At 33.2% G+C, this 23,095-nt stretch overlaps 1 protein-coding gene across 19 annotated transcripts in view; it reads right to left on the reverse strand.

Moving 5' to 3' along the window:
* Window positions 1-23,095, reverse strand: part of LOC106874089 (calcium/calmodulin-dependent protein kinase type II delta chain) — a 343,297-nt gene that overhangs the window by 223,235 nt on the left and 96,967 nt on the right. For all 19 annotated transcript variants that reach the window (XM_052967902.1, XM_052967919.1, XM_052967916.1 and 16 more), the window contains exon 5: window positions 18,062-18,127. In XM_052967902.1, coding sequence (XP_052823862.1) covers window positions 18,062-18,127 — 66 coding nt within the window. The remainder of the gene's footprint in view (window positions 1-18,061; window positions 18,128-23,095) is intronic.

The following is a 23,095-nucleotide window of genomic DNA, read 5'->3' on the forward strand; positions in this document are numbered from 1 at the left end:
ATCATCTTCTACATGTCATTCTCAACAAATAAAAGAAAAAAGTAAAAACCTCCTTTCAGTCTATATTAGTAGTGTATTCAATACTTTCTATTCAACAGTGGCTATTTCTATTACTACCAATAAATTTTATTGCTTTTATATGTGTGGGTGTATGCATGTGTATATATATATATATATATATATATATATATATATAATCAATCAGATATATTCAATGAGAATACAGTATACTGAATTTTGAATAAGTGCTCTTGGTAGGGAAATGTCTAAAACCTTAAAGGTATTTAGACATTTAATAAGAGCAATTATATGTTATAAAGTAAGACCAGGAAAAATTACATTAAAAAATCATCACAGAAGATATATGTCCAAAATAATATCGTATTAATAGATAGATATATAAAATATGACTATTTAAGAAGTTTAAAATATCTTACGATCATTTCATAAATGTATTACCCTTCAAAATGAAATCTAAAATTGATTATCATTATTAGGTAATACATCCACTTGTCAGAGAAAAAGGGTGAATTTCCATGTAGTCAATCTAATGCTATGTATGTATGTATGTATATATATGTGTGTGTGTGTGTGTGTGTGTGCACGCTTGTGTATGTATATTTCTGTATGCATATATGTGCATCACCATATGTGTGTGTGTGTGTTTTGTCTGAATTTTTGGGTGAGGAGTAATAGTCATTATACAACCAGACAATGGGATAGTGAATATAGGTATTGAGTAGGTGTAAAAAGTTAAATATAGTTATTTACTTAGTGGATGTAGGTTCAATCCCTAGGTCAGTCAATGTATATATACTCTGGTTCAAGCAGAACAAGCAAGTTGCATCAGCGGGGAGGAGCATAAATAATAGGAGCATATCCCTGGTGTGGACAATGACATAAGGGCAATCTAACCCCCATACATTTAATAAAGGGTTTGGTTTACAATTTAGAAAATATTACAGAACACAGCAGGTACCTGAAGGGTAAAGGGTAAAGACAAAAACATTACTCTGATTATATTAATAATAATCCTTTCTACTATAGGACAAAAACCTGAAATTTGTGGGGAGGGGGTAGGTTAATTATATTGACTCAGTATGTAACTGGTACTTATTTCATTGACCCAAAAGGGATGAAGGACAAAGTAGACCTTGGCGGAATTTGAACTCAGAATGTAAGGCTGGATGAAATACTGTTAAGCATTTAACCTGGCGTGCTAACAGTTCTGCCAGCTCACCACCATAATAATAATCCTTTCTATTCTAGGCACAAAGCCTGAAATTTTTAGGGTGTGGGTGAGTTGATTACATTGACCCCCAATGCTTAATTGGTACCTATTTCATTAACCTAAAAGGATGAAAGGTAAAAATCAGCCTCAGCAGAATTTGAACTCAGAACATAAAGAAATGCTGCTAAGCATTTTATCCAGAGTGCTAACAATTCTACCAGCTCATAGCAATAAGGATGATGATGATGATGATGATAATTGTTTAAATCTAGGCACAAGGCCAGCAATTTTGGGAGAGGTGGTCAGTTCACTGTACATGGCTAGCATTTCATTTTGTTCTCAGAAAGCTTGGAAGGCAAATGTGACTGAGTCTGGATTGAACTCAGAATGTACAGTGTATAAACAAACATCATAAGGCATTTTGTCTAACAATTTCTAACTCCAAATTCCATTCACAAGTTATTAGTCAACCTGAATCTATGGTAGAAGGTACTTGTTTAATGTGCTATGTAGTTAAATCAAACCTGGAACCTCATGGTTAGGAAACAAACTTACACTGAGAATAGCTTTAAAGAATAAATCACAGTTTGCATAGTAAAGTAAGAGAAGAGTAGACTAATGGGCTTTTCCATAATATATCACATTAAAAAGAAATTACAAGAAAGAAACTAAAAGAAGGTACACACATTTATCAAATATGTATTTCTAGCTAAGATGTTTGGTCGATAACTATCAGAGCCTTCTTCATATATCATTCTGTGGTTGTCACTGTGAGCAATGATTCTCTAGTTGCAAGATATTTTTTTTGAATTTAAAGCACTATGTCCTATTGAAAACAAAATCAGCACAAACTATACCAGAGAGCAAGTGAATGAGTGGGTGAGTGAGTGACAGAGAAAAAGACAGAGTTGTAAAATATTAAGATGCTAACTGTTGTTAGGTTTGTCCACTATATAATTTATACATTGCTCTTCAGCAACTGAAACATTTAAAATGGAAACCATGTGTTGGAACAGAAATAATCCAAATCCAAATTACAAAGAATCAGTCTGACAACCAGAGTCTGAGTATGACAGATTTCAATCAGAGTTAAAATGGATTAATTTAAAGGCTTATGCATTTGTAACAACACTATTTTGATGGAACTGTCATCATTCTCTAAGAGTATCCAGTTGTAAATTTTTATTTTAATTATCCATGGTCCAGAAAACAAAATGATCCAGAAGTTTCTGTGTATTGGGGGAAGTGGGGCAGAAAATATAAGCAATATCTCAGCTTTGACACCTGTGCTTCTCTGCCAATGTTGTACATTTTCCTTGTCTACTTCCACCCTGTTTAACTTCATGTATTAGCCATCATTTTATAACATTTTGTAGTTACATTCTTGTGTAGATTTTATCCCTTTCATGATTTCTGCTGTTAGTTTCCCTCCTTTCTTCATAACAATTGGTCATTTCAGCCTGTCTTGTAATTATTGGTTTCTTTCATACCAGAAAACAAACCTTTTTGGCTTTTAGTCATATTTGGTAGTTATTTGTATTAGTTTTCCATTATTCTTTATTAATTTTGCAGAGTGGGTACTTTATAATTATAACGATAACATATTAGCAGAATAGTTAGAGCATTGGAAATTTTCTGACATTGCGCTTAAATTAGAAATCATCATTATTTTTATTATTATTAAAATGTCATTGAGGTGGCACAATCTTAGCATACCAGACAAAATGCTTGACAGTTTTCCATCCACCTTTGTTCTGAGTTCAAATTCCACTAAGGTCAACTTTACCTTTCATCCTTTTGAGGTCAATGAAATATTTACCAGTGAAATACTGGAGTTGATATAGTAGACTAGCCTCCTTCCCAAAAATTTCAGGCCTTGCACCGAAAATATAAAAAATTCTTCTTCTTCTTATTATTATTATTATTATTACTATTACTATTATAGCCAATGGCAGAATTGCTAAAATCATTTTGACAGGATGTCATGTAGTATTTAGTTATGTCTCATATTTCAAGTTAAGAGTAATAAAATACATAGCAGTTAACTTTGAAGTTGATTTAATCAACTCTTCTCTTAAATTCACAGGCCTTGTACATAAATTATAAATCTTTCTTATTGCCGGTATATGTTACAGAGGATAATAATGTGATTTTGAATAAGTTTTGGCTAATTCACTTTACGTAAAGCCATCACTTTTGGGAATTAAAATCATTCATCACACTGACTAAAATGGATTTGCAGTTGCAGAGGGCAAAGTAGTTACAGTTAATTAAAAAGTAAACATACCATTATTAATAAATAATCATGCAGTGTTACCAAATGGGTAAGTTATAAATAAAAAAAGTCAAAGCACAATTTAAAATAATGTAACATAATAGATTATTTGTATAACATTCCAGAAAATCATTTGAGGATTTTAATGCTATGTACACAAAACTGAGTGAAATAATTTTATATCACACACCGAATTATTGTATGGGTACACTACATTGTTATGTGTGTGTGTTTGTTTGTTTGTTTACATTTGTACTCTACAAAAGCTGTGACCTGTGAGCAGTGCTGCTGCTGTTGTCACTTCTGTCAACAAATCATCCACTCACTTTGCATCTTTGAAGACACGAAATGAAAGCTCTCTTACTTGAAAAGCAAGTAAGGGTTTCTGACAGGAAGGAGATCTGAAGGTGAAACAATTCTTCAATAATATATTCATCTAACCCATGCTGGCATGGAAAATCCTCATCATCATCATTTAACCTCCATTTTCCATGCTGGCATGGGTTGGATGGTTTGACAGGAGATGTCAATGAGTGAATGAACAAATTTCACCCATCTCTACTATAGCTGCTTAGTGCAGGTAAGGCTCTGCTGACAACTACTATCATACTAAACCGTGCCCACTTCAGATGATATATTTTGGGGGCTTCTGCACCCTAAAATGTACATGAAGACCACTCAGCTACATTGATGCTACTGGCAAAGAAATGCAACATGAAATTGGTAACCCAAGCTAATATGGATAGGGGTACAAAGATTCCTGGAACTGCATGGTGGAATGCATATTGATGAAGTTGTAGTAGAGGTTTATCCCAAATGTAGTATGCCAGAGCAAGTGCAGGACATTATTTAATGGCATCCCTAATGCCAGGGTCAATTTTTGCTTATATCCTAACAAAGTTGATAAAATTAAGTTGCAGACATACCAATGTTGATTGAATTGATTATACCTACACTCAACAATAAATGCAAGGCACATTGTACTAATTTAATGGATTGGCAGAATTGTTAGTGTCAGACAACATACCTTGCAGTGTTTAGCTACAACCTTTTATGTTCTGAGTTCATATCCCACCACAGTCAACTTTGTTTTCATTCTTCTAAGGTCAAGTCCTGGGCAGGGTGGGGGATTTAACTGAGTAATTCCTACCTCATAACAAAGAACAAAAAATGTTGGCTTTCTGTCTATGTTAGAAATTATTAGTGGAAGAATCATAAGTGTTGGGAAAATGCTTTGTGGAATTTATTCCAGCATTTTACCTTCTGAATTTAAACCCTTCCAAGGTCATTTGCTTTGCACCTTTTCAGGGATGATAAAATAAAGCATTAGTCAAGAACTGCTGTTGATGGTTTTGACTGCTCCCCATCCTCTCAAAATTTCCAGCTTGGTGCCTAATACATATTATTATTATTATCATTATTATTATTATTATTATTATTATTATTATTATTATTATTATTATTATATCCAGCTGGCAGAATCATTAAGCATGCTGGATGAAATGCCACTAAGCATTTCGTCCTTTATGTTCTGAGTTCAAATGCTGATGAGGTTGACTTTGTCATCTTTTCAGGGTCAATAAAGTAAGTAGAGCCAACCACTAGGTTGATGTAATCAAGTAACCCCTTCTCCAAATTTTCAGGCCCTGTGCCTATAGTAGAAAGAAATTATTATTATTTGGTAAAAGCTGACTTAAGGAAGTAAGGAACTAAATTGAAGGCAATATAGCATTCAGTTCAAAGTTTATGTAATTATTATTTTTATTTAACTGGCAATACCTGTTGTGTCAAATCCCAAGAAATCACTATTGTCCCTATTATTACTCAAGGACAAGGAATTGTATGAAGTAGCAAAGTACTAGACAATATATTAATTTCTAATTATGACACTTTTCATTCTGGCTTCGAAACCCAGTGGAGTTAATTTTGCATTTCATACTTCAGGAATAAATTATATATCTATAACCTTGCCAAAATTATATCTCAAAGACTAAATCTTTTCTATGGAGCCAGAAAAATGCTTCAGGTCTCAGTAGGTGATGACACTAGACAAAGCTCATGTAAGACGCAGTGATGTATAATTTATATACCTGAGATAAAACAAATGCTACACACATAAACATCCTTGATCACATTTAATTTATTCATACACAGCCACATTGAGGATCAACCCTACACACACATACACACAAAGTCACAACTCATAGAAAAACAGTGTCATTTGTTTGCATGAAAACGTGTTCAGTAACTGATGTGTTCATGTCTCAAACATCTCAAAGGTGAACTTTTACCATGGTTGGTAACAAGTAAAGGTTGGTGACAAGAATCCAGTCATCGAAAATTTGTTTCAATGAATTTTACCTAAACCACATAAGTATGAAAATGTAGATGTAATGATCACATCTATATTTATAAATATCTACGTTCATAAATATAAACCTCTGCTGATTCACCGAAAGCGATAAATTACAGGACTCAATACAAATGTAGAGAGTATTCTTTAATACATTATAACTGAAAGGTTCCATATATGTGTAGATATAAATATATCTATATATTTATATACACATTTACACACACACACACACATATATATAGACACAGTGAACCCTCACTAATTGATAACAGGAGAAGCATATTTCTTTTAGTGGACCATCCAGGATAATGAATGGTAAGGGTTAGTATTGTATACACACATGATACTGAAAAAATATACAGTGTATGCTGAACATGATAAAAAGTAACAAAATTACAGAAACTACTGTAAGCATCACATAACTATACAAATCATATGCATATATTGCTTATGAAATTATTTAATATTACTGAAAGTAAAAAAATAAAAAGTTAATACCATAAATGGTTAATTTCATTTAATTTCAAATGATCTTGATGTGATAGTAAAGATACAGAAGATAACTTGCCATTGTAAATTACTAGATCTATGATGCCTCATTGATCCTTTCCCCTTTTCTTGTCAAAATTTGAGGTGACTGAAGAAGGGCTGAATCACCAGCAGGTCATCAATATTATCAGTAGGCTAAACAGCTTCAGCAAGGTTAGGACAAACTGACTTGGGGGAGTCAAATTTCAGTTGTTTACCTGCTGATATGGTTTCTAGATCATGAATTTCCTAAAGGCTCTAAAGGTGTTCATAATATTGTTGAAAATTAAAAAATCAATTATGAAATCCTGCTGTCAAGATACACTCCTATAATACTGAGTTTGTAGTTCTTGGGCTATACTTTGTCATCTTCATTGTTATCACTATCTCAGGTGTTACAGCAAGAACTTCATCAGTTATTTCTTCTATGGTTAACACTTGCTATCCAGGGTGTCACTCCCAATGTTTGCTAGCCAGGCTCTGATGTTCTCCTGTGTGAAATCTGTTTCACTTGTCTGCTAAAGTACACAATGTAAATACCCAACCTCAAATCTTAAAATCTTACATAAGTTTCTTGGTTCAGTTTTTAAGCAGTGGCTGCATTGTTGAGGTAACAATAGAGGGCAACATGTACCTTATTTTACTACTATTGCTGACAAATTGGTGACCATCTATTGCTGACAAATGGGTGAAAAGATGCACTGTCCAAAATTAGTGGCACTTCCAGCTCACCAGTAGAAAGTTGAGGTCATTGTAGGGGTGTTTATGCATTGCAGTAATGAAATGTAATAAAAACAAATCATTAAAGATATGCATGTTGAACCACAGTTTCTTGGAATGACAAAATGCACTAGTAGCTAGAGCACTGTTTGCAAACCTCTCTGTGCTGATATATTCCCATCACCCCTAACTTTTTAATGGTACATACTGTCAGCAAAATGCAACACATCAAAAAAATATGTACCTAATTTATAACCAGGTGTGAAGGCTTTATTCTTAAAATCTTAGTTATTCTAAAGTAGTGAATGCCAATACAACTCAATTTCATTGTTGTTATTTAATTGGGAAATTACGAGCCCTTCATACTTCAGTCAGTTAACCTGTTCCTGAATGGTTCATTTCCTTGGTTGGTACACTTCTTGCTTCACCAAGGGTAATATTATTACTAATTCCACAGTGATTTCTAAATCACCATAATACCAGTCATTAGCTTCAAAACTCTTGTCACCTTTATGCCTGGCTAACATAACAGCAACACAAGACATTTCTATACCATAGAAGTTAATAACATAGGACGACTGACAGATACACCAGATCATTACCTCTCAAGGTCTGTATTTTTATAACTTTCATATGCTTCCTGAACAAATGAAGATTTAGAATTACTTTATAATATTTCAAAGAAAATGCAATAAATTTGTCCTTAGCCTTGCATATGTGTAACATTGTTCACTTTCTAACAGCATACTCTTCACAAACTCACTACCAAAACACCAGCCTCTACAGTCCTTATAGTTTCTGCTTTATAGGTAAGGTGAAAAGTTTCTTTAGATTATTACACTCATGAAATTGTGATGTAAAAATGCAAGGCTGAAAGATGTGTAGTGAATGAAAATTGCTGAATGATACAAGTTGTATCATGTTGTGTATGTTGGCTATTGTTACAGTGTGCACTGTATATACCACACTGAACCTATAAGTCTTGTATAAATTTTACTCATAAAGAAACATACAAATTTCAGCAACTTTATCCTGTGCTTAATCTTTGTTTCTGAGTGTATACTATAAGACTTGAAAACAAATTATGGCCATTTACATTATGAGACTGCAAGAACTGAATTATTATAAAGAAAATCAATGTTAATTAACAAATTTTCAACAAATTTATACAAAAAAAAAATTTTCCACCATAATAACATATTTCTCATAACTAATAGATTGAATACAGACAGATAGAATCAGGGAGCAGAGAGGATGAATGAATTAAAATACTAGAATTAAGAGTTTATTTAGTCAGGGGATGTGCAGTGTGTGTTCTAGACATGAGCATAATAAAAGCTAAAAATAACTAGAATGAATCCAGAGGAAATATCACTTGTCTTAGGTCCTTATTTTTGTCACTCTCCTATTATCCCTCCAACTACCCAGTATTTCATAAAAAAGGAGCAAAATAATTAGTTTCCCATTTTGATTTCTGATAGTATTATTGAGTGAGCTTAACATTTATGATTATTAAGCTATTAGTATATAGTATTCAACTAACACATCCACAATATATGCTCTCTTCAACATTGATATTCAAAGATGATCGGGGAAATCAACATTGATAGTCACTCTTCTAGCTTAGATTTATTTCAGTTTATCTGATATTCAATTTAACAGAGTATAATTAAATGCAGGTTCACTACACACACACACACACACACAGGTGCGCACATAAGTGCAAAACAAGGTGGAAAAAATAGTATTCATCACAACTGTCCGATGAATGAGAACATGAAACTCTGAATAACAGTTCTGTGATAATTTTGCAGCTTTAATAAAAAGTATATATATATAAGTGAGTAAATAGTGGGGCTGTGTTAACCGCATGTGGAGAAATAATAGGAAAATGAAGAATAAGGCAGAATGCTAAACTGGAAGCATATTTTAATAAAGATCTTATTTTAATATATATATATATAATAAACCAGAGAGATTTACTAAAGATGTAAAAAAGATTTAGTCATGAAAATCAACAGCCCTCCAGAATTAGAGTTTTAAAAACAATCACCATATTCAGTTTGTAGTTTAAGTAGACTTGGACTGTTAAGAAGTCCATCTCTTTAGGCTGGAACAATGTGGGCCTACTAAGAATGACTAGTATTGGTATTCCTGAGAGACTAAAATCAATGAAAGTTTGAATGAAATACATTTTTAAAGTGATGTTTGCAGTGAGAATGAATTGCTTAACAAGTCAAGTCTACTTGAGAAAAAATATTGGTACTCCTATACATGTGTGTGTGTACATAAACACACACACGCACACACATGTATAGGAGTACCAATATAAACACACATACACACACACACACACGTATATATTAAAAATGGGAAAGGCCAGTTTAATGGATTACCTTAGGTTTCCTGTCCATAAAGAGTTTAGCTTTATGGTGTATCGTCAGATCCCAAAAACCTGTTGGCCCATGACCTCTTAAACTGGCCTTCCCTATTTTTAATATACACCACTCTACATTTTAGAGTGTGCTGCTTCTTTCAGATTTACGTTTTCTAAAAACGATATATATATATCTTTTACTTGTTTCAGTCATTAGACTGGCCATGCTGAGGCACCATCCAACCCATTCCAGCATGGAAAACAGATGTTAAATGATGATGCATGTTTATATATATACAGAGAGAGAGAGAGAGAGAGAGAGAGAAAGAGAGAGAGAGAGAGAGAGAGAGAGAGAGAGAGAGAGACTGTTCATTATGATAAGAGTAGGCATGGTGTGAAATGATTCTCCAATATGGCTGTTTGAGACAACTGACACCTCATATTCTTTATGTTTTTATATTCTGACAAAAATATTAAGATTATGAGTATTTTACCTGGTGAAAGCCAAATTAGGAATTCACAGTAATTACAGGACAGCCCAGAGAGGATTAGCCAAGGTCACTGTCAAGTTAAAAAATACTAAGATCTAATGTCTGCTGATAATAACATTAATAACTTCTAACATATAAATCCAAGAATTTTGAAAAATGTTTATGATCAACTGTACTAATCACAGTACATTAGTGATGTTTATTTTATTAGCCCTGGAAGTATAAAAGGCAAAATCAGTCCGAGAGAAACTCAAATTTGGAATGTAAAAGTATCTTATTTAATACCACAAAGCAACTTTTCTATTATTTTACCACTTTGTTACCCACCTCTCGTATTGTTGTGTGGTGCTTTCTAGCTTTAAATACTAGACCACAAACATAAGCAGAAGTGAAGTCGATTAAATTTCTCCTATTTCTTAATTAGGACTAATTTTATCAACCCAGAATGGTGAAAAATTAAGTTGACTTTGGTGGGATTTGACCTTAGAATGTAAAAAACCATAGTTAAAAACACAAGATATTTTATTTAATGACCAACTGATTCTGCCGAGCAACAGTACACATCCTATCATATAACTATTTTCATATTCTATGATTATTTTTATTTACAGGTTACAATAAATACTGATTACTTCAACCTATTACAATCTCAAGGTCTAGAAATGCTGTATAGTTCTGACTTAATACAAATATATTACAAATTCACATTGTACTAACTACAAATAGCTGAAAAGTGAAGTTAGTTACAAATAAGATTTGAACTCTGAACCAAGTAGGATGAAACTATATACAGTAAAGATATTACAGTCACTACTAATTGCACACTGGGTAGGTGATGGTGGGAAAGGAAATGTGGGCAACCCATGATACCTTAATTATATATATAAAATGATAAAATGTAAACATCAGAATGGGTAGCTAATAATGGAAATGGCTGTCAAATAGGGTGAATACCTCCAGGTATTTACTAGAGGGAAGGATTAATGGTCAACCAAACTGAGTCCCATGTATATTTGTAATGCATCTTTTAAACCCCAAGCAATTAACTGCCAACATTGGTGAGATTTCAACTCATAACAGAGACAAACAAAATTGTAAACAGTGTAAAATATATCATGTAAGCAAAAGAAAACATGTTAAAAAATGGGAACAAGAAATATTTAAACTGTAAGAGATTTTAGTAACAACAGAAACAAACAAATATCAAAAAAATAAACACCATTCAAATTATTTTGAGATGTAAAAGCAAACTATTTTGTCAGTTGAGTTCTTATTTTACAGTGAATCTTCAGGTTTTATTGGGTTGTTCAGTTCAGCAAGCTGAAATTAACCTCAAGATATGCTATGTTGTAGCAGGCCATGCAGTGCAACTAGCAGACACTTCTGAAAGTTTCTGCAGTCAGTGGAGACATTGATGCAATTATAGTTTCAATTACAAGCAACAATCTTAAATATTTATCCTAAATTTTTGGATTTGATGAGCTAAAAGTTAAAAACTGGCTTTAATGAAACATTTCTCTATTTTCTACTTTTGGTAATTGCTTAACCAGTAATATCTATTGTACATCCATATTGCTATATCACACTCAGTACAGTTCCTGTATTCTTCCTACTGCTAACCATTTAACTTTATAGTAAACAAGAAACCCACTTGTTAGTAAGGTTTAAAATATTGTAGATACCATAAGGTAGCAATAAAATCAACTTAGAGAGAGAGAGAGATCAGCTGTCAGATAATGAATTGAAAACTTCTTCCAATATAATTAACATTAATTACATATAAAGAAGCAAAAGAGATGATAATAGTAATAATATTGATATTTACTTTTAACATAGGCACATGGGCAAACATTTCAAGAAAGGAGTGTAGTTAACTAACTGAAGAGTAATATTCAATTAGTATTTATTCTATTAATCTTAGAAGGATGAAATATAAAGGTAGCCTTAGCAGGATTCAAACTGCAATGTATCTTACACTGCAAAGCATTTATCCAGTATTCTATTATGTTATCAATCACCATAATGACAACTATGATTTCTAACATGAGTACAAGGCTGCAGAAGTTGTGTGTGGAAAAGTAGTTGATTTAATAGATACCAGTAGCCTATTGGTATTTATTTTATTGACTTCCACAAAGATAAAAAAAAAAAAAATCAAGGTTGTCCTATAGCAGAAATTTAAGTTTGAATATATAAGATAATAATTATGATGATGATGATGATAATAATAATAATAATCCTTTCTACTAAAAGCACAAGGCCTGAAATTTTGGGAGAGGAGACTAGTCAATTACATTGACCCCCATGTTTCACTGGTGCTTAATTTATTGAGCCCAAAGGATGAAAGGCAAAATTGGCTTTGGCAGAATTCAAAATATAACAATAATAATAATAATCATTTCTACTATAGAGCCTATTACAGCAGTTTTTAGGGGAGGAGCAAGTTGATTATATTAACCCCAGTACCTGACTGGTACTTATTTTATTGACCCTGAAAGAATGAAAGGCCAAATCAACTTTGGCAGAATCTGAACTCAGAATGGAAAGACACACAAAACGCCACTAAGCATATGTTAATGATTCTGCTAGCTCACTACCTTATTTCTTCTTCATAATAATAATAATAAAAATAATCCTTTCTACAAAGCAAACCTTGGTGAAATTTGAACTTAGATCATTCAAATAATAAAAGTAATAATTGTTTCAAATTTTGGCTCTAGGTCAGCAAATTTAGGGAGATGGAATTAATTGATTGCATCACCCCTTGACTGGTACTTTATTTTATCAACCCTTAACAGATGAAAGCAAAGTTCATCTTGATGCAGTTGGAACTTCTGACATTAAGAGCCAATAAAAGATGCTGTTAAGCATTTTTGTTCGACACAATGACAATTCTGTCGGCTCACTACCTAACAATATCGCCAAATGAATTGCTTTTGCAAAAGAGTTGGTTCTGCATGCACAGGAAATAACTTTGATCATTTGTGGGGATATAAATGAAGTCCTCAAAAATGAAGTTGTTATGGTACTTCTGAATACAATTAAAAGGAGAACAGAACAACAAAATAGACATTTTAGCTAGTGATAAAAAGAAAAAACTATATCTTGCAATTGACAGGTTATGCCCGTTTCATATTAAAACCTAGAAAAAGAAAGACCGCAGTAGCATATTGACTTGTAGTACAAAATCCTCAAAGGAGTTAACATGGTCATGATCCTGCCAATTACCATTGAGGTTTTGGGAATAGTGACCAAGAATTTGAGAACAACCCTTGAAAACCTAGAACTTAATTTGAGACTGGATGCCATGCTGAAAACCTGTTTCATTGGTTCAGTACAAATTATCCAGAAAGTCCTCAATGCAAAGTAAAAACAGATATGAACAGCAGAAAAAGGCTTTTATATATATATATATATATATATAAAAGTGACCAAAAATTGCTCCTCATTCTAGACCATAAGTTGTGGTTTGATAGGAAGTATACTTAAACTAGTTACAACACCAATAAACATGTAACAGCAGAATATTAATAATAAATTTCTTTTGTTTAATCTGATTGCTTTTTGTCAGTGAAGTGTACAGTTAAATGACTGAAGTCACTACCTCACAAACATTTATTTATTTTATTAATGCTGGAGGTGACAAAGCAATGTCAACCTTGTCAGAAGTTGAGATTGAATGGGTTGAACATCTGGAACTCTAATACCTCAAGCATCTTCATAAACTAAACAAGAAAATAGCAAAGAAAGGAAGATTATTTTTATTAGAAACCATCATCATCATCATCATCACTATGGCAAATAAAGAAAGTATTATTATTTACTCCTAACTCGACGATTTGCTTTGTTGGTAAACAGCCAATATTTTATGTATCACACTCTCCAAGAGATTTATAAAGCCATGCAATATGAACAGTTAATAATGGTTTCTAATTTAGGCACAAAGCCAGCGATTGAGGGAGAGGAGATTAATCAAGTAAATCAACCCCCAGAACTTCACAGGTAATTCATTTTGTCAACCCTGAAAGGATGAAAGGCAAAGCTGACCTCAGCAGGATGTGAACTCAGAATTTAAAGAACCATAACAAACACCATAAGGCATTTATCAGATCTGTTAATCAGACAGTTTACTGCCAATATGGTAAAAACAGATTTCTTCACGATACCAAATTAGATTTTTGATAGTTTGAAATGTCTAAATCATTTTATGAAATGTTGCTAAATGAAAGAGTATTAACAATAGAACCTTGATTGTCTAAGAAAAGCTGCTAAATTTGTAGAATGCTAAAAAGATAGCAAAAATTCCTGACAGATAACAATATGGAAATAGGGTTGGTGCCAACAATATAACAATACATTTTTTACTATTTAACTATTTTTTCTTTTTTCCTTTTGATGAAAATATTGAAACTAAGGGATGAAGAACCTGCTGCAGTTAACAATATACAGAAACATTAGTGCAAACATAGTCAAAATTGTATCCTGTCACTTACAGCTCTATTTATTCAAGTATCAACATGTTACAACTGATTATGGGTTTTTATTCTTCTTCTTATTATTATTATTATTATTATAAGCTATTACATGCTAATTTGATTAGGAGAGATGTTATCCTGAGGAAACAAATCTTCTCAAATCTTAAGAATTTTGGTTAAGGTTCTTGCAGGATTACAGGATGGCACTTTTCTGCAGGTCCTCAATTCAGGTTGTAATTCCAATTTTATGCAATCTCTCAGGTGGTTACTTAGGTGTTGGGCTGAGTGCACCAGTTGTTACAGACACAACTTTCATTTTTATATTCTAGAACCTTATCATCTCTTTGGTTATATTGTAGCAGAATAATAGAGTGTCAGCAAAAATGCTTTGCAGTATTTCTTCCAGATATTTACTTTCTTTGTTCAAATTGTGTTTCATCCATCTGGGGTTGACAAAATAAAGTACCACTCAAGTACCAAGTTTGATTAAAGAAAATAACTCCTATCTTTAAATTAGGAACAATTATTATCATTATATTCTGAGTTTAAATTCCACTGAAGTCAGCTTTGCCTTACATCTTTATGGGGCTGATAAAATAAACTGCCAGTTACATACTGGAATTAATGTAATCAACTAACTCCATCCTGAAATGTTTGTCCTTGTTGCTGTTGTTTTTGTTATTGTTGTTAAGCAGTCTTATTTTTATTGCATGTTTTCACTGCACTGCTGAACACAGCTCTGAGTATCTTGAATATGTTCAATGGTTTGTTTTGAATTTCTCTTTTCTGATGTATTGAAAATGCTGTGTGAAATGTGTATGCAGTACCTAGGGGTATCATTTTCTGCATGTTGCACATATATGTAAGTGCTGGTGGGGGTCTTGCTTCTGCATTTTAATCATTCCACCTATTACTATTGAAACCATTTCTGTTTTCAGCACTCCACATACTGGTTATCTCTATTTAAAGATCTTCATATCTAGATTATTTTTTTATTACTTAAAGAGGTATGTTATCTTTTATTAGAAATAATAATACAATAATAATGTGTTGGAAAATGATAAGTTGATTACTTCCTAATTGATCCCTAAGGATGAAAAGGAAAATCAACCTCTGTGGTAGATTTTTGGCGGGCAAGTCACAAGAAATACTGAAGGAAAGAACTACTGGTGTATTAGTCAGGCTTGAATGGTGATGGTGGTTGTAGTGATAGGGTGAGTTTTTGTGGTGATGGTTGGGCTACAATGTGTTGGTGGTGGTGAGGGTAGCATACAGCTTGTTAATTTGTATGAGTAATTATTGTAATAATGGTTGAAGAGATAGTGCATCAATTGGTTGATACATCAGTAGGCTAGAGGTTGTGCTGGTAAGTAATAGTTCAAGATTGCAGTTATGTCTAAATACAATGAATGAGTGGAGAGAGAAAAACAGAAATTGATGAGTAGTTTGACAATGGTTAAGAAAAATCATATTGACTGATATAATAGAGAAAAATATGATAACCATAGCTAAAGAATAAAAGGTTTATAATTCATATCTTGTGACTGGTATTGTGTTATGTCCATCATTAAGACATTCAACTAACTACCAAGTCTATCAAATATCAGGTTTAACCAGCAAGTGTTTTGTTTGCTAGTAACATTGAGTTCACATCCTCCTCTGGGTATATATACTCTATATGTATACTCTACTGGATTGTCTTGCTTGAGACACTACTGCATCCCAAAACCAAATAAATTAAGTGCTTCCCTCTCTGATAAAAATGTTAGTGTGAACGAACGATAAGTGTTTACATGGTAGTTATGTTTTGCAGTCCCTAGATACTACCATGCTGAAATGAAGCACCAAGTTGTGTAGTAAACAGAGAGGATTATGCAGGTGACGCAGTTGAAATTTTGGATGCAAAGCTGCAGCTATTACAAGGGTGATAATCTCTTTCACTTGATTCATTAAATCATAAATATTTATATTGATTAAATAAGCTGTGTGTAATTGTACAGTTAAACAAGTGCTAAAGACAAAAACACTAAGATGTAGGCATTTCAAAAATATTAGTCTGAGAATTCTTGTCGTTGAAAATGTTGATGTATCTATATAGGGTAGGCAGGTGTACCTTGTCATAGGTTTAATACTTCAATCTTCATAATACTAATGGTGTTTGATATGCTGAAGTATTTATATAGAGTACTGTTTAGTCTAAAGCTTGACACATTAAGATTCATAATACTGATGGTGTTCAATGTGTTGAAGTATTTATATAAAACAATGCATCTTGTTTAAAGTTCAACACATTAGTATTCATAATACTGATGGTGTTTGATATGTTGGTGTATTTATATAAGATAGAATGGTTTGTCTTCCCTAAAGTTTAACATTCAGGCAACAACAATACTATAGTGTCAGAGATGTTGAGATATTAACATAAGGTAGAGTCATATGTCTTGTCTTTTGGAATTCATTTTAATAAGAATGTCAGATAGGTTGATGTGGTCGCACAGAATAGAATGGTGTGTCTAAAACTTCACAGTATAATACTGGTTGAATCAAATATATTCATTTGCTGACAAAAAATTGATGAAAGGATAGAATTAAGAATAATGTGACTTCTTGTATGATTTGAAGTGGGTTTTGCTGCCGCTAAACATATGTCAATGCGAACTGTTATAGCCAGTCTGACCAATAATTAACATTTGTATTTGGTTGTTGTCTAAGATCTTAAGTGTTAAACTAAATGCCTGCTATCCTAGAAAACTTGATTAGATGAACAGAGTAGTAGAGTAGTTTAGTGGATGCACTTAATAGGGAATACATGGCTAGCATTTAAATAACAAGTGAAATTAAAATTTTAGATATTAGATAGTGTGGGACAAGATTTCAGACTAAAAATCCTAGATATAATTAATATTTTTTTGTTTCTTATTTCTATATCAAATAAATCCTAAATATGTACGTATCCTACAAAAAACACTTTATCTTACCCTCATACAAGAGATATACTTGTGTATGTGTATACCAAAATCACATCAACAAATTTAGGATATTTTAAAAGTATTTAGGAAAGTTCGAATTCTCAGAGAGACTACTTTTACTAATTACAAATACAACTCTATATTGAAGCCAGTAAAGGATTTCTCTTGGGGGCAGCATGACCTGCTCAATGTAGAAGCCAAATCTCTCCTAATAAACTATTATCTTTGAAGTAGGCTCCACTTGGTAGAGATTTAAATTTTCAAACACCAAAGCCCACGATAAAGACATGGAAACCATGGCTAGAAACACTGATCTTAGCTATCCTCAAGCTTCTTAAGGAAATTTAAGGACTAATTTTATTCTCTCTAATCTAATATACACCTTCAATATTTGGAGAGAAAAAATAATGAAAACAGTAAAATTTATTAAACTGGAACATTGTGCAGGAATGAGTTTAGAAATAATTAAAAACATAAGTGAGAATGATCTAACTAGTGAGTGGTGGGTAAAGAAGACAAGGAGTGCAATTATAGCAAAACTTCTTTATTAGGAAGAATAACTTTAACAATGGCAACCAACTGCTCATTCCAATGACATAGTTTGTGAAGGAATAAAGAAATAAAGAAAGAATGTAATACCTGGCATCTGCTTCACTGTAAAACTCTCTAGCAACTATATCTTCAAATAATTCACCACCTGTTACTCTGAAAAGAGAGATAAGCAAAAGGGATTAACACAATGTTATAAGAAAATAGAGTTTTTTAACAACAACAACAACAACAACAATAATGGTTTCAAAATTTTCAGCACAAGGCCGGCAATTTTGGGGTACGGGGCTAGTTGATTATATTGACCCCAGTGCTAAACTGGTACTTATTTTATTGAACCCAAAAGATGAGAGGCAAAGTTAACCTCAGCAGAATTTGAACTATGAACATAAAGACGGACAAAATGCTAGTAAGCATTTTGTTCAGTATGCTAACGATTCTGCCATCTTACCACTTTGATATTTAATAATAATAATAATAATAATTATTACTACTACTACTACTACTACTACCACTACCATTACCACTACCACTATGATTATTATGGGTTTCAGCAAGTGCAGACTTATTTTTTTGCTCTCACAATTAGCTTTAGAATTACTACCTTTTCCAAGGATTTTCAGAAATTGGATGTTATTTTACGTGTTTGTATTGTTAGTATTATTTTACAAGGCAAGTTAATGTTATTTATTTGGGTCTCTAAAAAAAAAACAAAAAAAAAACTGTTTTTATTAACATTTGGGCTTTTGTTTTGGTTCAACTTGATTCACAATGGCATCAAGTTGAGGAAATGCTTTCTAAACCCAAAATTAAAAGAAAAAAAAGAAGCATTTCTGCCACTGCATAGCAGAATAACATGAACAAACCTGCATTGCAACAATGCACACAATGTTTAAAAATACAAAATGTTTAATTTCAGGCAAAAAGCTTTTAATTTTTTTTTTTCCCCATGATTCTGAGAACCAACTTTGCAAAAAACAACAGTTACAACAATTGACACTCACACACAAATGTTGTCAAACAAGAAGTCCATATATGAAATTAATTTTGCTTGCACTGCCTTCAATGTTGAATCCTTGAAGATGGACAGTACACAACCTGAAACAATGCTGTGTTAGAATTGCCTAAAATATACATTCACAATTGGACAAGAAGACTGATCTACCTTTGTCTCTAAGGAGAAGCTTTCACTATACCCCCAAAAGACAATCAGGAACACTGTAAGATATCCTACAAATGTGTAAAATACCTAGGGATGTCTCACATGCTTCCCCAGTTATCAGAAAAAATGCCTTACACATTGATAAAGGTGAAGATTACAGTACCATCTGACTAACTTGTAGGACTGAGGACAAAGCTCACAGAAAGTAGACACTGGGTGTGAAACAGCTGGCCACAAGTGCTGTCCAAAAATATAACAAGTAATATTGACTCCTAGCTACACATTACTTTTGTAAAACAATATGGGCACTTGTTAAATGCAATTAGAAAAAAATTATATGCAATTAGGAAAGGTCAGTATAGATATGCATGTCCGGATGATACCGCAGAAGTACAGGGTCATTCCAGAGCTGTATCCTATTGTGTTGGTTGATTTTAAGGCAATAGAACTAGTTAGTGGTGCTGGGAAGAAAGCCCAGCTGTTATATTTGTGGCAGCAAAAGCCACTTGAGGGTTTTCTATTATGCAGAGCTAGCAAAATGCTAAAGGTTGATCAGGGTTTGGGAGCTGTTGTTCCAATAGCAACACCACCTGCATCACTGGTTGTAGATATGAGGATGGTTGAAAAATCATCCTCAATCTTAGTCTTAGATGTAAACCATTCTAAGGTACTCTCTCCTACCCTGAATCTAGTAGAGAAAGTCATTTCAAGAAACCAAACAGGTAGGAACCTTGTTTCCCTTTCCTAGCTAGGAAACATAGTACGACTCCATCATTTTGTGAGGAGATCTATGGAAGGAAGTAAATTTCCAAATAGTTGCAGAAAACACAAAGAGGTAAAAGAGAAAAAAAGCAGCTCAAAAGGAAACCCAACCACAGAAGAAAATAACAATAAAATATAAGATCCCATTCTCTTCAGAACAACAATTAATGATGATAAGGAAGATGATGATAGCCCCCTCTGGATGTTAAACCAGTGCTTCATAGATAACAGAGTGGTACAGCAGGCATTGCCTGGATTCAAAGAACAAATAGATTCAGAATATGACGGATGTTCTGAAGACAGACACCTAGTGAAAAACAATAGTAATTTATTACAATGAATTCAACCATGTGTATCCTCAAGTAAAGTTAACAAGTATCTTAGAATGCAGGAGGCTCTAGTATGAGTAATGTCAGACAAACAGAGATGTGTGGTATGCCTAACCCAACCTAGCCAGTGATTTCTCATCCATATGTAGGCAAAAACTCCAAATATTTTCCATGTTTTATTTCCTTTTTAGATGATACTTCATTCAAATTATTCTCAGATTTTATGGAATTATTTGTATATTTTATAAATTTTCAACTTGTCTATACAGCTGGATAATGACTTTCATCCCTTCTCTTGACTTTATATAACTGTTTCCACCATACATCTAGTTTAACATTTCCTTGTTTATTTTAATGTATCTTCCAAGCTCTTGTGGCTAATAAAGAAACAATTATTATTATTATTATTATTATTATTATTATTATTATTATTAAAGGCAATGAGCTGGTAGAATCGTTATCACATTGGGCAAAACGCTTAGTGGCATTTCATCTGTCTGCACAATCTGAGTGCAAATCCCATCGAGGTTGACTTTGCCTTTCATCCTTTCGGGGTTGATGAATTAAGTGCCAGTAGTGTACTGGGGTCAATCTGACTGGCCTCTTCTCCCAAAATGTCAGGCCTTGTGTCTATAGTAAAAAGGTTATTATTATTACCATTATTATTATTATTATTATTATTATTAGTAGTAGTAGTAGTAGTAGTATTTGCCCTGAGCTCCATGAAATTTTGTCTCTTTCACTTTTTCTGTTATTTTTGCATAAAAGGCTTACGTTCATTTTATTTTTCTTTATAGTTCTGTTGAAAATTGACATAGACATTAAATGAGCATGTCTCTGCTATTGAAAAGGAAGGCTGCAATTTTGTAAATTTGTTCATTTTATTTATTTATTTCTGTTTTTAAAAAAGTGGATGAAACAAAATCAATAATTTTCAGAGGTCAGCATCAAAATTTAGCCAATTTGAAAACAAACAGTAATACTGTCACCATGACAACAGAAGACTGACATCATTGCAACTCCATTTCTACTTATACTTTAACATCACACAAGAATAATTGTAGTAGTAACAGCAACAATAAAAACAGAATAACAAGAACAATAATAAAAACAAAATCAGCACAGCAGTAGCAAAAATAGTTAAAAGAGTGATAACGATAGAAACAGCAAGATCAGAATTAAAAGAAAGAATAGTGAAGGTTCTCCAAGCTTGTTGGTTCTAAAGGAGACTGCAAAAACAGCAACACAAATGACACTGGTTTTACTACTTTTAGCACCACAACCACCACTCCCTCGTTCACCATGGCAGTCAGATCCAGCAGGAGTAATGGCAGCAGTAACTTTACCAAAAACATAAAGATCAACTCTTTTTTTTCTTTTCTTTTTGCAGGAAAAGCACAAAATTTTGAGGAACAGTATGCAAGCACTCATTAAGATACACAGCAAGAAGCTCCTATTGGTAGTACCACCATATTGCCTGGAAAAACACAGGCAGAAAAACTGTAGTATATTGGTATGTGTCAGTTTTGAACTGACAAATTCAAATGTCCACAAATACCTAAATGGAAAAGTGCTTGAGCAGAATATGGTATGACACTGATTTTGTCACCTGAGTCAAGCAACATGGCAGAGTTGAAGCAAATTTCCTCTGTGTAACACATACACAGAGATATTCTACAGACCGTGAGCAAGAGGCAGGATTTTGTCCCTCATCCCAGTATACAAGGGAGAGGAAAGGGGTGAAGATAAAAGTTTTTGAATGTGCAGTCAGAATTGAACATCTGGTGGGTGGTGGCATGCATTGTTCCAGAGCAGTGCTACTCAAAGTGAGCAGTACCACTCCTGGGAACGAGGGGTGGGTGTAAGAGAATTTTATATGGGTACTGGAGATAAAAAGAATGGTAGGGTATGCAACAGATACATCTTTATGTTTCTTTTAGTTTTTGTCTCCTATTTAAATATTAACTTTAAAAAAAAAAATTAAAGCAGGGTGATGCTATAGTAAGTAGTTACTTGCATCAAACTAGTAATTCAAACTAAATTGCTCTGGCCTGATATGTACATTAAAAATATGATGGAGACTGAAAATGTTAAGGATAACGGCCAACAGTTAAAAAAGTGTGGGAAACACTCTTCTAGTGGGAAGCAATCCCCCTTTAGACATAAAAAAGCATGACCAGGAAAATTAAATTGGTCTAGAATTGGGTTAGAAGTTCTCAGCCAGGTTAAACCAGAAAACTTGGACAAAATTCTTTATCTTATAGAACTCCTAAATGGATACCAACTGCATGCTATAGTGGAAGGTAGAAAATTTAGGTGCAACATATGTGGCACCATCCACCAGTGAGAGGCTTACTTTCCACAACAACAAATGATAGCGAAAAGACCCTCACAACAGCCAACCCCAGAACAAAAACATCAACATTAAAAACAACAACAAAAACAGCCACAATTGCAATAGCAGCAGCAGATGCAAAATAAACAACAACAGCATCAACAACAACTACAACAGAAACTGCAGCAACAATACCTTAGTTTTAACAACACCGGCTTTCCCCAAATTAACAACAGATACTGGTACCAAACCCTCTACAGAAGAAAATCAGTACCAATACTATCACCCCTTCAGCAAAACACATATATGAAGACACACAAAATCAGAGATTCACCTTCTACCTCAGCTATTGCAGACCTCTTCTGAAACAAGGACCTTGCTGAGTGACAAAAAAAAGGTGAGAAAACAACTTTAAAAGGGCTGTGGCACACAGAAGAGAAAGCTGGGAAAAGCATCCCCCCACCCACCAAATGAAATTAGTATATTCAAAGGAGTGGTAGATGTTCTCCAAGTCCACTACCAACTCAACAACAACA

The sequence above is a fragment of the Octopus bimaculoides genome, chromosome 5, assembly GCF_001194135.2.
Source record: "Octopus bimaculoides isolate UCB-OBI-ISO-001 chromosome 5, ASM119413v2, whole genome shotgun sequence".
NCBI lineage: Eukaryota > Metazoa > Mollusca > Cephalopoda > Octopoda > Octopodidae > Octopus > Octopus bimaculoides.